At 42.2% G+C, this 15,654-nt stretch overlaps 1 protein-coding gene across 1 annotated transcript; it reads left to right on the top strand.

The window, feature by feature from the left end:
* The first annotated feature begins 3,448 nt into the window (after positions 1-3,448).
* On the top strand, positions 3,449-5,353 carry c1ql2 (complement component 1, q subcomponent-like 2). Its single transcript, XM_010880222.4, has 2 exons — positions 3,449-4,380; positions 4,787-5,353. Exons 1-2 carry the CDS (start codon positions 3,772-3,774, stop codon positions 4,964-4,966), a joined length of 789 nt encoding a protein of 262 aa, XP_010878524.1. The 5' UTR covers positions 3,449-3,771; the 3' UTR covers positions 4,967-5,353.
* The last annotated feature ends 10,301 nt before the right edge of the window (positions 5,354-15,654 follow it).

Here is a 15,654-nt window from a genome sequence, read left to right as displayed (position 1 = left end):
GGGGACAGACAGGATTTTCAGGGTTGTTCCAGGTGTGCTATTATATTTCAGAGAGTTTGGCTGACAGCATGCTCCCCCTGGCTGCTGATTGTTCCCAGTGACAGGTCTTGTAGGCCTCCATGTGGAGGCACCACCCAGCGTAGCAAGCCAGCTGAGATGTGTGTGTGTTGAAAAGGATACCATACATCACACCCAGTGTATTTAACGGAACAATGTACTGGTTTAGCAAAATGCTTAAGAAAACAGCCGAGCCATATTCATGATTGAACATGACACAAACCTAACCCTGCACCCTTATAAATATAAATACCCCAGCTCCATATTAAAGTATTTAATATGCATTTTGTCTGCAAAATAATGTAATGTAAAAGATATAATTTACAAAGCGCATTATAGATCACCTGTGTGCTGGTGTTTCCCCCCCCTGTTTATAAATATATTACCACAGTAACTGCCCTAGGACGTTAATTAGGAATGCTGCAACTGAAGAGTTAGCCAGTGCATCAGGCACCCAGTCCATGTCTGCTTTTGCCCACCAACCCTCAGCATTGTGATGGGTGGAGACATTTTTGACTGGGCTGTGTGTACCGCTACAGCAGTCTGCGATTATGTCACAGACAGCACTGCAGCGTGTGAGTGTGTGTGTCTTAGACACTCAGGGCTGGCATCGTGTTCTCTCGTGGCCTGGAGGTCTGTTTAATCCATGGAGGTCACCGAGCGGCTCAGTGGTGTAGTGTGACCCTTGTCTGGAGTCCTGCTTCACTGGGCCAAGCTGTTTGCTGTAAGGAGCCATCTGACATTTACACAAGAGAGCAGTCAGACTGTTAACATGTAAATATTGCCCACTGAATTTAACCGCGGAAAATGTGTAATGTTACAGAAAATAATCAATGTATGTGTGTCTCCCCAAGCATATTCCAAAGCGCTGATGGACTAAGTCGTGTGGCACAAAGACGGACGAGGTCCAACCCCAGTTGGGCACACCAGCTTCGCTTCACCTTCAGATGTCCTCTGCAGGGCGTGTGTATTTTCTCCATGTTGTGCATTTGTTACTCACCCAGCCTTAACATGTGATGCCCCAGCCTGCAGAAACTCAGACAGAAAACACTTAGAGCTGTTTAGGGCTGTGTTGCGTGTTTGTCCCTAGCCCCGCTAGCTCATTGGGAAAAAACATTTTTGAGTGTCTCCCAATCTGACAGGAAGTCAGTTGTGTAGAGGGCTCATTTAGTCTGTTGACTAGGGGAGATTTTAGAAATGATTTTGGAAAGTTGTGGCTCCTTCTGTTAGATTAGATGTAAACAATGATGACAGTCTTAGGGATCAAAGGTCAGATGGCGCTAAAGTCACAAACAAGCTAATAGCGGCAGTTGGGCATTAATCACCATTGGATCGGACAGCAAAATTATCAGAATTTCGGTATTCAGCACCACAGGTCAGTGGACTGCGACTGCTGCCAGTAAAACTCATGTATCCAAAGCATGTGAGACCCAGAAAGACATTACATGATGTTAAACGGGAGATGACGAGTTCTTTGTTGTGTCTCGTTGTCTTGATGTATCTTGGCCAAAAGCTGCAGGCATCAGGCTCCATAAACAATAGTAGCCATAACAAGATATCTAGCCAATAAATGATACATTTGGTAAACAGACTCATTTTCAAATCCCAGTTTAGCTGCCTCTCAGACCTCAGGCAGAGTGAACTGTATTTAGGACATCACTGTCGTTGGCTAACACGCACACACACATAGTGGGGGGAGGGGGGGGTGAAGAGAGGTTGGAGACAGAGAGAGAATGAGGGGGAGAGACTGACCATCTAACTGATAAATAACAGATACAGTACTTCAAAGCTTTCATGCAGTAATTGGACTTCGTACAATGCTAGATGTGATGATAGCAGATGCTCCTGTCACCCGTCACATCCACGATGTTTTCTATCTGATGATTTATGTTCCCTGTTTCCCAGGAGTCTCTCTTTTCTTCCACAGTAGAGGCTAGGCACAAAGACACCCCCACTGCTTCCAAATCCCATTAACCGAGCCTTATAACCACAATGAAGATAAAGAATAGCAGGTTGTACCAACTGTCTGTGAGACGGATGGAAATCTTTTGAATAGGCATGTTGACTCAAACCAGGCCATCTAAAGCACTACTGTTGAAACGCCTGATGGGCCTTATAATGTTAGAATGTGTAACAAACGGACGATACTTACTCCAATGACTTTGTATTATAGCTCTGATAAGACCGGTGAAGGGCCCGGAGTTTGTTCAAAGAAAGGTTCTGCAACTTCAAGATTGTTAATCACATTGTGTAATGACCTAATTGACGCCCCTCAGGGGGCATTGCTCGTTGTGAGGCAGTTGTCTCCCCTCAGCTCCCCTCGGCTTCCTGCTCCCTCCCGTGTGTTTGTGAGAAACTCATCAGCAAGGAACGAGAGGGAATAAACACTGAAGCCTTGTTAGTCGCTAGCTTAGCCTGCTCAGACAGGGGTGTGAGAAGTTAAACCCCGGATCTGGGAGATAAAGATTAGTTAAACTAAACAACAGAAGGGACGCCGGTGCTGTGTGGAGAGTGGCAACCAGAAGCAGGATGGGGCCACGTTTTAGTCCTGTTATGTGTGGGCTTCAGGCTACAAATGGCATGTAAGCGCTCATAGTCAACCTTGTGTCTGTCAATGTAATGGAGGAGGTCCTGTTTCACTGTTTCAGTGCCCTTTTAATGAGTAACACAGCGCATGCTAATTCCTGGGCTTTAGCTCAGCTGGTTCTCACTGAGTGTAATATGACTGAAAACAAACAATGGTTAGAGTGCACCTGTTTTCATCCGTCTCCTTAGAAAGTATTTAGTGTCAAAATAGGCTTTCTTAGAGTGTTTTGACTACAACACTTGTAGTGGTCTAAACTAGGGTTTTAGGTGTTCAAAAACGCATGCAGCATTGACACATGGCGCTGAAATCCTCCTGCTTTGGTTTTATGGTAACATCAGGCTTCTTTGAACTTCAATCTGAGGCAAGGACACCATTTGTCACTGTGGAGTCTGTACAAAGGTCTTTTGGTATTATCTTATTTTCTCCAAAGTTTTTAATTGTTGTGTATAGCGGAATGTGTATAGCGCATTTTTTACATTGAGGGATTGAACTAAATAATTTCACATGACAAATAACACAAGTGCTTTTAAATGTCTCCTTCCAAATAGGCTAAACAGAAATACATTATATTAGACGACTCACTGTCAACATTTCCACAATATGGTTTAAGTGTTAGTTACGCTCTCTGATCCAATATTCTCCTGGTAGGTGCCGGGGATTTATAATTCATACATAAAGATGGCATGATTATTGTTTCAGTCTTAATCCAAATTGCAACAGGCTTTGCCCTCAAACTTGTTACGTCAGCGCTGCTCTACTCCCTTTAGTTGTTGTAGACAGGCAGAAACCGCTCGAAGCTTTCTCTGTTCAGCTCGGAGATCCAGCGCGTGTCCAGCCATGCCAAAACGAATACTTCCCCTGTCAACTCTGTGAAGCGTAGTGTTACTGGCACGGCGTTAAGCGCCCCAAGGTGAACTAGGCTTAAGGTTACAACACATTTGTTGTTTTCATTTTTTCTAATCCTGGAATAAAGTGATTCCTTTCTGGTGCACTTGCTTTTTCTACAGTGAATTTTAGAGCACTTACAGCCTTTCACCATTACTTCCCAAAGCAAAACAGACTTTCTAACGCTTGCTTCTCGGACTCTCCAGAGGAAGCGTGTCGTTGCTGCTGTGGTTGGCATCGTTATGGTGTTAGCTATTATCATAGCGATACCGCTGCTGGTCCATGCGTCCAAGACCGACGCGCACTACGAGATGATGGGCACCTGCCGGATGATATGTGATCCATACAACCCGAAACCCAGCGCCAATGCTTTGGAAGTCATGCAGGACCTGAGCGCCATCCCATCCCCGGCGTTTTCTCACGGGACTAAAGGTGAGCCTGGTCGGCCTGGGAAACCCGGACCGAGAGGTCCGCCCGGCGAACCAGGACCACCCGGTCCAAGAGGACCCCCGGGGGATCGGGGGGACTCTGGGAAACCGGGCTATCCCGGGCTAACCACAGGGGCGTCAGCAGAGGGAACAGTGAGCAGTGCTAGGACCGAGAATGGCGAGGACCGAGACTCCGCAATCGGTGGCACAAAAATCGCTTTTTATGTCGGTTTGAAAAACCCTCACGAGGGATACGAGGTGCTAAGGTTCGACGACGTGGTAACAAACCTAGGGAATCATTACGACCCGTCTACAGGCAAGTTCACGTGCCAAGTGTCCGGGATCTACTACTTCACGTACCATGTGTTAATGCGTGGAGGCGATGGGACAAGCATGTGGGCAGATTTGTGCAAAAACGGACAGGTAGGCTGTTACATCATATTACGAAAAAATATGTTCAACGTTACTTGGATACCTGCTACACTTCTGACGTTTTAGGTGAGCAGCAACTATCAGTAGGCATTTGCACAATTTCATCTTGGAGAGGTATTACGCACAGAATTCGTTCATCTCTCCAAAACCGCATCTGTATGTACACTGAATCCCATACAGTGCGTGTACGGTAAATTGATAAATAGGTTTTGGCTCGTGTAGTTGCCAGCTGGAGCGATTAAAACTTCAACATAAACACGAAATACGTTGTTAATTTCATTTTGTTCTGTGTTTGAAGCAGTCAATAAATAATTGTTCAGTATTGTCTCGTGACGGCGCGAGTGTAGGCAAATGTTGCAAAGTTCTTTACTACTCTAATTATGTGCCTTACTCGCAGGTCCGTGCAAGTGCGATAGCCCAGGACGCAGACCAGAACTATGACTACGCCAGCAACAGTGTGGTTCTTCATCTAGACTCCGGGGACGAGATCTACATCAAGCTGGACGGAGGCAAGGCGCACGGGGGAAACAACAATAAGTACAGCACGTTTTCCGGTTTCATTTTGTATCCGGACTAACCAGCTTCCCAGACATGCAGGGCTGTGAACTCTGCTCTCATTATTAGACTCTATCATACCTAGAGCAAGTTGCCCACTGTCCGGGCGCCCTGTAAGCGGATATTTGTCATCTGTACCTGTGGGTTTTGGTGCGCCAAAACATAGAGATGGCCGGTAAACAGAACACATTTCGGTGTGATGTGACATTTTTTGCTTGAAAGTCTGTGTTTCAACTCAAGCTATATAGCCTATGTATGTGTAACCAAAATAAGGAACAAATATCAAAATAAGGAGCCAGATGTCATATGAATTCATCGAGGTCCGTATGTTACATGTTTTATGTCTAGTTTATTTCAGTACACTACGTCCATTGAAATTAAATATTTCAATAAATTATGTTTTCTACTATTTCATTTTATTTTGTCGAATTTGTTGGGATGTTTAAGAGTACAAGTATTAATGAGCAATTTACTCAGAAATAAGTACAAACCAAAGGGTTATGCGTAAAAGTGATTACATTTGTTTTCAACGAGGTCCCCGATTGAATTACATACAAAACAATAATGAACAGTAAATTAGATGTTCCAGGCATACAGATAACTAGAATTTCAAAATATTAGGCTAGAATATGTGGCCTAACAGAATATATGTTTAAAAAAAGATAGGCAACTTTAGGATGTTATTCTGCTGCGTTAATCTGAATATCTGCAGAACGCTGTTCTTTGTCTGAAACCTTCTCTCCGCATTGTAACCACGAAGAAGCTTTTTCAGTTGTAATCTGTATTCTTGTTCCGCCACCAATCTTCAATCAGGGGTTTCTGTGCGTGTCACTGTCGGTGTTCGTGAAGGTGATGGTTGCAGGTGCAGGTGGGTGTCTTGAGGGGCACAGAGGCCTGCATTTCCTCGACACTGATCTGTTCACGCCCCGTTAATGTTGGTGTAAGCCTGGGATAAGAACCTCAGGTTCTACAAAGATGCCCCGTTATTTTAGTCAACAGCTTCGAAATCATACACCATCATACATTAAATAGATAGCACAACAGACCTGAAGACTCAAGGGACGCCTCCTGCCTGTTAAGCCTGTAGGCTGTTAAGATCTTTTCCCCTCAACCACATGGGTACACATTTGTTTAGTACTCTGTACTCGCACTTAATTTCTGTTATTGTATGCGTAAACACTTTGGAACATTTTTAGTTAGTATAATTAGGCATAGTTAAGAATTAAGATCCATGGGTTTGAGGTAATGCGACGTTTCTGGGCTTTTAGCACCATGGACAGCGCAGGTTAAGCAAGAACGGCGCCCTTTTCCCTACAGGGGGCGCAATGCCGTCCGGTGAGAAGACAGCAGAAGGGAATGGAGGTATGATAGTGCGAGGCTACAAAACATAACTACACAACAAAAGTTCTGCTGTCATACATTCACGATTAATTACGGTTGCGTAAAAAGAAGTTGGGGTAGTGAGTAGGTACCAAGAGCGTAAAATTGCTGAGTAGGCCTAGCGCAGCTCTCTCGGATTGTTTGTGGTCTGTGGAGATACATTTGTGTTCATTTATTGTTGAGAGCAAAACCTTTTAAAAGTAATTGTTTTGAAAGCAAAAACGAGTCTTCAAAGTAAAAATGCAATCAAATACGGTCTCTCACATTCCAATGTAGTATATCGCTCACAAGATAAGTCTGTGTGTCAGTGCGCTGATGGCAGTAACTTACATACATCAACTCCTGGCCGCTGCATGTTCCCCATGAAATTTGTGAAAGGCTCGGGGAGACTGGAGTCACCACAGATGTGCATTGTAATCATATGTTCCTTGGCTACAGTTGGCCAGAGAGGCTGATTGTGTATCCATCAACATGTTTTTTGTCATGGGATTTCTGTGGATATCTCTTGCAGAGTAATTTGCCAACACAATGGTCTGATGGTGAAATAGATGGCCTACTTCATTGTCTTCTCCCACAAAATAAAGGAATACACAAATGTAATCAGAAAGTTATTGGAAGTAGACTTTTCAAACTGATAAAGAGAAATACTAGTTCATTTCTGGGATACCAGAAAGAGAATACATTTTGTCATAAGCATGTTTTCACTTAGGGAGTGACCGTTATATCAACATTAAATCCACTTAAAATCAACAGGATACCCTTAGCAATAATGAGTTGGATTAGATCAATGAGCTAATTTAATTGATATCCTGTCTTTTAATTATTGTGTACCATAAGTCAGTGGTTTTACAGTTTGCCTCAATGGATCTTTGATATGTATATATCAGTTGGCCTGCCTTTACTATAGATAATTACTTTGAACAATAAATAAATCAACCTTAAGAGGAATTCCCATGTTTATATTTCAAAAGTAATCAAATCAAAAACAGTTTAATTAATGAAGGAGGACTTTCTAGCAACCATCAATGTAGAAAAGCTGGAAACACCCTAAATATTGCAGTTCTACTTGGTGAAATGGAAAGACAACTGGGATAAACGTATTTAACTCAGTGATGGGAACACAATCATCTTTCTTTCCTCTTCGATCTGACTTCAAAACAGCAAACAGCTTTCTCAATATCCTTGTAAACAAAACTGATTAGTTGATAATCCATTAAAAAAAATCGCACATCCTTTCTATTAACGGATGACCATTTAGCAGTTAATTCCCTTTACCTGGTCATTCATGTCTAAATTAGGAACTTTCCTGAACTGTTGAACTTGGCAGAGTACTTTTATAGTTTACTTTCTTACGCCTCTGTTTTTCTTCATGTCTCAAGATATGACATCAACCCCCATACTGCAGTGGAGCCTCCAATTCTGCAACAAGATAATTAAATCTCCCACACATTCACAAAAGTAACATCTCTACCATCTGTCATGACAGGGTTTTGTTTTCAATGTCAAACCGCACAACCACTAAAAGCTTTGTTAGTATATCGTTAAAGATGAAGGTGCGTATGCACAAGACGGGAAAAAAAAAAAACCCTGACAACATTAGAATGTAGAGTTAAAAGCCACTTTGAGTCAATTCAGCCTTTTATCAGTCACTAGATTGATGACATCATCTCATTTACATCAATGGAAGAGGGGACACAGTAACTTGAAGAGACAGACTTACTTAGAGGCAGCTTTGGACAATTTAAACTACGGTCATTTTAAAGCTTGGTTTATTAGCTATACCATTAGGTAAATGTAAATAAGATTACTAGTATTTTGCTACTAGATTGATATAATAAACCATATTCAATTGGTATAAAGATAATATCCTCTTCATTTACAAGTGATCGATGAGACCATCCCTCTGTCTATGAATTTGAAAGAACTTAAATTTACTCGAACCTCAGCTTATTAATTACAGTGGCTCTCATAAGTGTTCAAATTTATTTTCTGCTTTTTGTGTTACAACATGAAATCAAAATTGATTTCGATTTAGCCACTGATCAGCACCAAAAGAGTGTATACTGTCGAAAATACAAATAAAATCTATTCATTGTTCTAAATTAATTACAAATACAAAACAAAATATTATTGATTGTATGAGTATTCACTGCTTTTAGTAAAAATTTGGTAGCAATTGCAGCATTGACTGTATTTAGATGAGTCTCTAACAGCATTGCACATCTGGACATAACAACCTATGTACATTCTTCTGTGCAAAATTGCTCAAGCTCAGTGATGCTGAATGGGGACGTTTAGTGTACAGCAATTTTCAACTCTTTCAACATACACCGGACATTGACCTTTTTGTTTTCAAGCCACTACAGTGTAGCTTTAGTTGTATGCTTGGGGTCATTGTCCTTTTAGAGGGAACATGATTCAATTTCTCTGTATTTTGCTGCGTCCATTTTGACCTCTATCTTCACAAGATTTCCAGGCCTTGACGTGAAGAAACATCCCCATAGCATGATTCTGCAACCACCCTGCTTCACAGTAAGGATGGGGTTCTCAGGATGATATGCAGTGTTAGGATTGTTCCAACCCTAGCTTGGCACTGAGGCCGAAAAGCAAAAAAAACAAAGAATCATATCTCAACAAAACTAAGAATCATATTCCACTTGATCTCAAAGTCTTCCACATGGCTTCTGGCAAACTCCAGCAGAGATTATTTTTGCCACTCTCCCATTAAGGACATTTGTGTGAGGCACCCAGGCTATCGATACCATTTGCATAGTGTCTCCCAGAGGACTATTGTGGTGTAATAAGAAATGTCTGTTGAGGAAGAGTGGAAGTATATTCCAGGAAGAGGAGCATCTGACCACACTAAGTCTCCAATAGACCCTTAGTGATGTTAATCAGGTGTCCTGCATCACATTTGCCACTCTAAAGATCAGGAACACCAGGAACACCATGTTCTTGTCTCCTACTCTGTTCAAACTTAGGAGGACATGAGATCTTGGTCCACACCTCCTGAGTACCAGGCTCTAAAGACTTGTTGCTGCCACTGTCCAAAGTCCTCCTGGCTGTGTTGCAGATCAAGACGATACCTGACAATTCCAGCTGCCAGTCTTATGACTACCCCCCCAGCCTCCCCTCCACCTGGTTGTCCCTGTCCTTGTCCATCTGGTCATGCTTCTGACCTAGATTAAGTTTTATAGACTCTGGACACAACCCAAATGCATTTACTAATTATTACAACTTGTACACTTAAAATGTTCACCCAGCATAGCGAGAAGAGGACTGGTCACCCCTCTGAGCCTGGTTCCTCTCTAGGTTTCTTCCTAAATTTGGGCCCCTCTTAGGAAGTTTTTCTTGGCCACTATGCTTCAACATTGCTGTTGCTTGATCATTGGGGTTTCAGGCTGGGTGTTTTGTAAAAGCACTTTGTGACAACTGCTGATGTAAAAGGGCTTTATAAATACATTTGATTAATTTAGTTATTTGAGTTTGCTCTCATTAAAGAGACCTCCCAACATGTTGTGTTGTAGTACTATTTAGGAGTTTGTTTCCATTTAAGAGACCCCAGACACATTGTGTTTGGGTTTCTGAATAGTCTGGGTAGACCCAGGAACACATGCGATTTTAATGCTCATGACGAAAGGATGGGCTACCTTCACTAAGTACTACCTACATATTATGGTCACTTACAATTATGTTTATTTATCACAAAGGTGATATTCCCTTGCACTCATTTTCCTAGCTGTCCCTCAGTCGCCATCTAAGTGGTAAACTTTCAATCAACATACTTCACTATTACTCCTTTAGAATTGGTATAGGCCTCCTGATGTCCTCCTGATGGCCTCCTGATGGCCTCCCTTTCACGCCTGGATACTCAGATTTGGAGGACAGGACTGTTCTTGACAGATTCACAGTTGTGCAATATTCTCTACAATTTTCTGATAATGGACTTCACTGTGCCTCTGGGATATTCAATGCCTTAGAAATGTTCTTATAGTCTACCCCTGATTGGTGCTATTGCAAAATCCTATTCCAGATTTTCTATGAATGTTCTCCTAGTCTTCATGATGTCTTTTTAGTTATTCTAACTAATTGTGGGACCTCCAGAGACAACTAATTCACTAATCATGTGACATCTAAAGAGAATAGATTCCACCAAAGCTCATTCAGGTGTCTTTGCAAAGTGGGTTAATACTTATGTAATCCATTATTGTTTTATATATAGTTTTATATTTGTAACTAAATTGCAATTTGCAGATTTATTATTTCACTTAGACATGGACTTCTTGGGTTGATCAGGCAAAACCCCCCAGATTAAATTCATTTTAATTTAACGTTTCATGATAACATATGGAAAAGTGAATACTTATTAGAGAGTATAAATTACAATTCTGGTGGTGGCTGCCGGTTGAGGTCGGTCATTTGGTTATGCTACATGCATGAGGCCAGACACAGAGTGAAGGGAGCGCAAAAATACTTTTAATAAAATAACCCACACGACAAGAACAAGATTACAGAACGGAACAGAAACCAAGACAATGACCGTCAACATACCCTAAGGAAGGGGAAATAAGGACAGTGATGAGGAACACAGGAGTATGTGCTCCAAATAATGGAGAGAGGACATTGGATGTTTACATATGCTTTACATACATACTTTACATTTATACTTAATAATTATATTTTACATTTTCAATAAACTGCAGGTATAAAACTACATACATTTCAAGATCTTACACAGATTACATTATGAAAAAACTAAATGACACAGCAACTTCCTTGATACTTCATTGACACAGCTACTGGTCTGAAATCTTTAGGATCCTCTGGGATCCAGCAGGCTCTGTTTGACCCAGACCTGCAGTTGATGACCCTAGGAGTTTCAGTGTCTTTGAACAGATCAACCACGCCGTAAAAATGACAAATTTCTTAGTCCCGTTTTAGGAACAACCAGAACAAAAAGGTTTCTCAATGTTTTGGAAAACAGTGAATTTCCTCACCTTAATTGTGTCTCAGCATATTAGCATACTGTACATCCTACATTAAAAGCAAATTCAATGAATGCAAAGAGCAACCTATACCATGTTAATATGTGAAGGCAGCCTCTTGTAATAAGTCACACAAAAAATTATATCTGAATGTCACTTTGACTGGGCATGGATGTGCCTGCATGTGATGTGTATAACTACACCTAAATATATATTGTAGGCTTGGAATTTCGTCATTTTAGGGACGAGGCCATTTGGCCTTTGGTGTCATAAAAATGTTTGAGGCACCAAGACCACACACCAGGGCATGAAGGCCATTGAGTGAAATATAAGGATTTGGAGCAAACTTTATTTGTTGATAAGAAAAAAACACATTATTAACTTTTTTAGTATCATATTTTGAATAATAATGTATTATAACTGATAATAGTCTTACAACATATAAAGTTCCACTATCCTGTTTTAATCCTTGCAGTTACGTAAAAAACGACTTTTGACAGTAGCAGGCGCACAAAGGCCATGGTGGCCGTAGAGCGTACAATGATTTTTGGGGCTTCATTGCCAGAGCAAAGGGCTACGACGGCCATGGCCGTCATGGCGGTCATAAAATTCCTACGCAGACATATTGTATATTTTACTAGATACATTTTCAAACAAAGTAGCTTCAAAACATTTTTTAACTAAATATTTTGTCTTTCAAAGAGGGGGTTGTGGATGGAAAGAAAATGAAAATGAGAAACACAGACCTTAAATAGCATTACCTCATCTCAAGATTTTGTTGTGGTGGTTTATATTAAACCCAAGGTCACATGAATGGTTCCCCAATGCCTCCATATTAACAGGGGTCTCAATTCTCCCCCAATAACTGTCAGCCTGTGACAGTCACTGCTATTCACTGCTGCCCCTCCACTATGGTCAGAACGTGCCCCTTAAATTAAAGGCAACAGGTTTTATACTGTGGCGTAAAAGATGTAGCACACGGTTAACACAACAGGAAATGATATAACACCTTGTTCTGTGCTTCCCGTCTTTTTGGTTTAGCTCTCCCTCTCCAGGGAGACAAGAGGCAGGTGTGCTTTATGTTTCTCACTGACACCTGACAGACACTGTCTCAGAAACTAGATTTCCTCCATATACCACTAATAAAACACCAAGACGTTCTCTTTCGTTCCTGGAAACAAATGAAGAAGTACGATGTCTTTGGTTAGTGTTCAGCATCCCACACTAACTTGCTCTGACATGATGAGTCACACTGAAATAGGGTTTTTGTCTAGAAAATCTTTGAAAACTCTCAATATCAACGAAGGCAGAGTCACTTAAGGAAACATTTTCTCACAATTGTACCCATATGAGCTGAGAGAATTTGACTAGGGTTTGCCATTATTGTGCTACTGAAGTCGTTCCCTCTTGATTCTCTCTGGTGCTGTCTCCAGATGGGAAAGGAGGTCAGTCCAATCAAGAAAGCCAGACAAAAACTGCCTGTTGGTTAGTTGTCACTGAATGACAAAAACCTGAGATAACGACCGTCTGCAGAACAACACACACGCTCCCTGGAAATGTCACTTTCCATTGGTCCATATGTATCTCTCCCTGGGCTGGGTCGCAGACTGATGAGGTACCACGGCACACAATCTGGCCCGGGCTGGCATGTGGAGGGGTTGAGATCGGACAGGGTCTGGGTGATCTACTGGAAAGGGAACTGTTCTGAAATCAGTTACGTTTGTTTTCCAATGATCTCTAAACATCTGGAAAATGGTTTTGGAAAATAAGGTGTAATTGAAAAAAGATGAAAGAGATGAGATAATGTTGACTACTTCTAAGAGATTGCACAACACATCAAGACCCTGACAGGCTGGTGTTGTACACTGTCTAGGTGGCAGGTTAGAGAGACAGTTAGAGACATACACGTTTTAATCCCAGATCAAATGGGAAACATTTGCTTGGCAACTGGAGCGATGCTGGTATATAATAAATTCCTTTTCCTTTTTAATGTCCAGTGTACAATAAACCACTGGGTGTTTATTTTGTATACATAACCCCAAAAATACAATATTTTGTCAAATGTAAATCCCCACAGCCACCCCCTCTCCAACCTGTAGGTGTACCTAGTCTATGTGTCTTTCACGAGGTTTGGGATGAAGCATTATGTTTTCAACTGAAAACTGAAGATATCTTAATCTTAATGAGATCCAAATGCCCATCACTTTTGGAAGGAGACTTCACTGTGGCACTCACTGAAATTAAATCTCTCAATCCCTTGGCCCATCAGGGACTGAGAGAAAATAGAAGACATACTGTTGACACACCAGCTCAGAAGATATAAACCTCATAAGTCCTGTGGCACTCAGCTAAAATCCAAATCCTAGAGGAAAAGTTACAGCTAAACAGTCAATGGGGAGTTGGTGTCTTTACATTCCAGACAAGCCAAGTTTCCTATTTCCTTGTCTGACCTTGTCAGGCAACAGGCTCTTTTCATATGCGCATCATCTTAAAACACGACAGAAATCAGCTTCTCTGTGCTTGTCAGAGAGCTGTTAAATAATGGAAATGGTAAGAATGGGCTCAAGGGAACATTGTAAAGGTGTGCAGCTTCAACAAGGCAGTTTAAATGCAAAAATGTGTGGATGGTGTGTATGTGTGTGTGTGTGTATGTGTGTGTGTGAATATCTGTGTTGTGGAGATGGTGGAGTGTGTGTGCTTGCATATAGTGTTGTGTGTAGTGTGATCGGGTGTATCCTTTTGCATTCATTGGTTCCGTCTGAAGGAATGTCTCAATGTACACTGTGTGTCTGTGGAAACAATTTGCTTGTTTCCCGCAATGAACAATTAGCATAAGTCATTTGATTGGCATAGCTGTGGGTAGCCCCAGCTTCACCCTGTGGAAAGGTCAGGAGGTTACTAACCAACTAGAAACAGGGCCTTTACCAATGACCCACCAACTACCAGGGCACACCACAATGATATTCTGGGAGTGTCATGTCATATTTGGGGTTCCTCAGGCCTCAACTCTGAGCCTATTCAGAATTAATGAGACATTAAATTAACCTAGTGCAATGCTACATTTTAATACAGCACATGTCTACTTTGTATAATCACCTCATATTTATCTTGGGACTGGAAATAAGAATTTAGCTTTGAAAAGATATGTGGTACATTCCTTGATGTATATGTGTATCTTATTGTAGTGTTCAGGCGCCATTATTAGAGTGGATGTTTTGTGCTGGTGAGAGTCACTGAAGATACTGTGGGATATATTGGCTGTATTAGAGGCAAACTGTCCCTGAAGCTCTCCAGCTGAGACCACAGTGACTGCCTGTCGGCCTGAGGAGGCGTTTCTAATTATACACAGTACCTCAGATACTGACAAGCATCAGTGGTGTCTGCCCCCTGAAATCACAGTACTTTTAGAATCTGACACAATACTCAAATCTAAACAATAATAGTATGATACTTCTACATGTAGTTTGTTATATTCTGTAATATATGACTCTTTACAGAGACAGTATGCATCACATCACCCCAGTTCTGTATGTGGTTGAGATGTTTGTGTACCAGTTGGTCAATTATTGTATCGTATGTGTTTGCTCTTAAGAGACACAGACAATACAGTGATAAGTCAGAAAGCATGACATGTTAGCAGTTTGAATGTTGGGGGAGGCAAAATGGGGAGAATAATCTGAGAACCACAAAGAAGGAGAAGGCTAGAGAGGGAGAGAAACGGAATGGGAGGCACTGGGGGCAATGAGGGGGACAGATAGGAAGAGAAACGGAATGGGAGGCACAGAGGGGAATGAGGGGGACAGATAGGAAGAGAAACGGAATGGGAGGCACAGAGGGGAATGAGGGGGACAGAGAGGGAGAGAAATGGAATGGGAGGCGGAGGGGGGAATGAGGGGGACAGAGAGGGAGAGAAACGGAATGGGAGGCACTGGGGGAATGAGGGGGACAGAGAGGGAGAGAAACGGAATGGGAGGCACTGGGGGGAATGAGGGGGACAGAGAGGGAGAGAAACGGAATGGGAGGCACTGGGGGGAATGAGGGGGACAGAGAGGGAGATAAACGGAATGGGAGGCACTGGGGGGAATGAGGGGGACAGAGAGGGAGAAAAACGGAATGGGAGGCACTGGGGGCAATGAGGGGGACAGATAGGAAGAGAAACGGAATGGGAGGCACAGAGGGGAATGAGGGGGACAGAGAGGGAGAGAAATGGAATGGGAGGTGGAGGGGGGAATGAGGGGGACAGAGAGGGAGAGAAACGGAATGGGAGGCACTGGGGGGAATGAGGGGGACAGAGAGGGAGAGAAACGGAATGGGAGGCACTGGGGGAATGAGGGGGACAGAGAGG

Source organism: Esox lucius, chromosome 16 (assembly GCF_011004845.1).
Source record: "Esox lucius isolate fEsoLuc1 chromosome 16, fEsoLuc1.pri, whole genome shotgun sequence".
NCBI classification, from domain to species: domain Eukaryota; kingdom Metazoa; phylum Chordata; class Actinopteri; order Esociformes; family Esocidae; genus Esox; species Esox lucius.
Note: the sequence above shows the minus strand (reverse complement) of the source record. Positions and strands in the feature narration are given on the sequence as shown.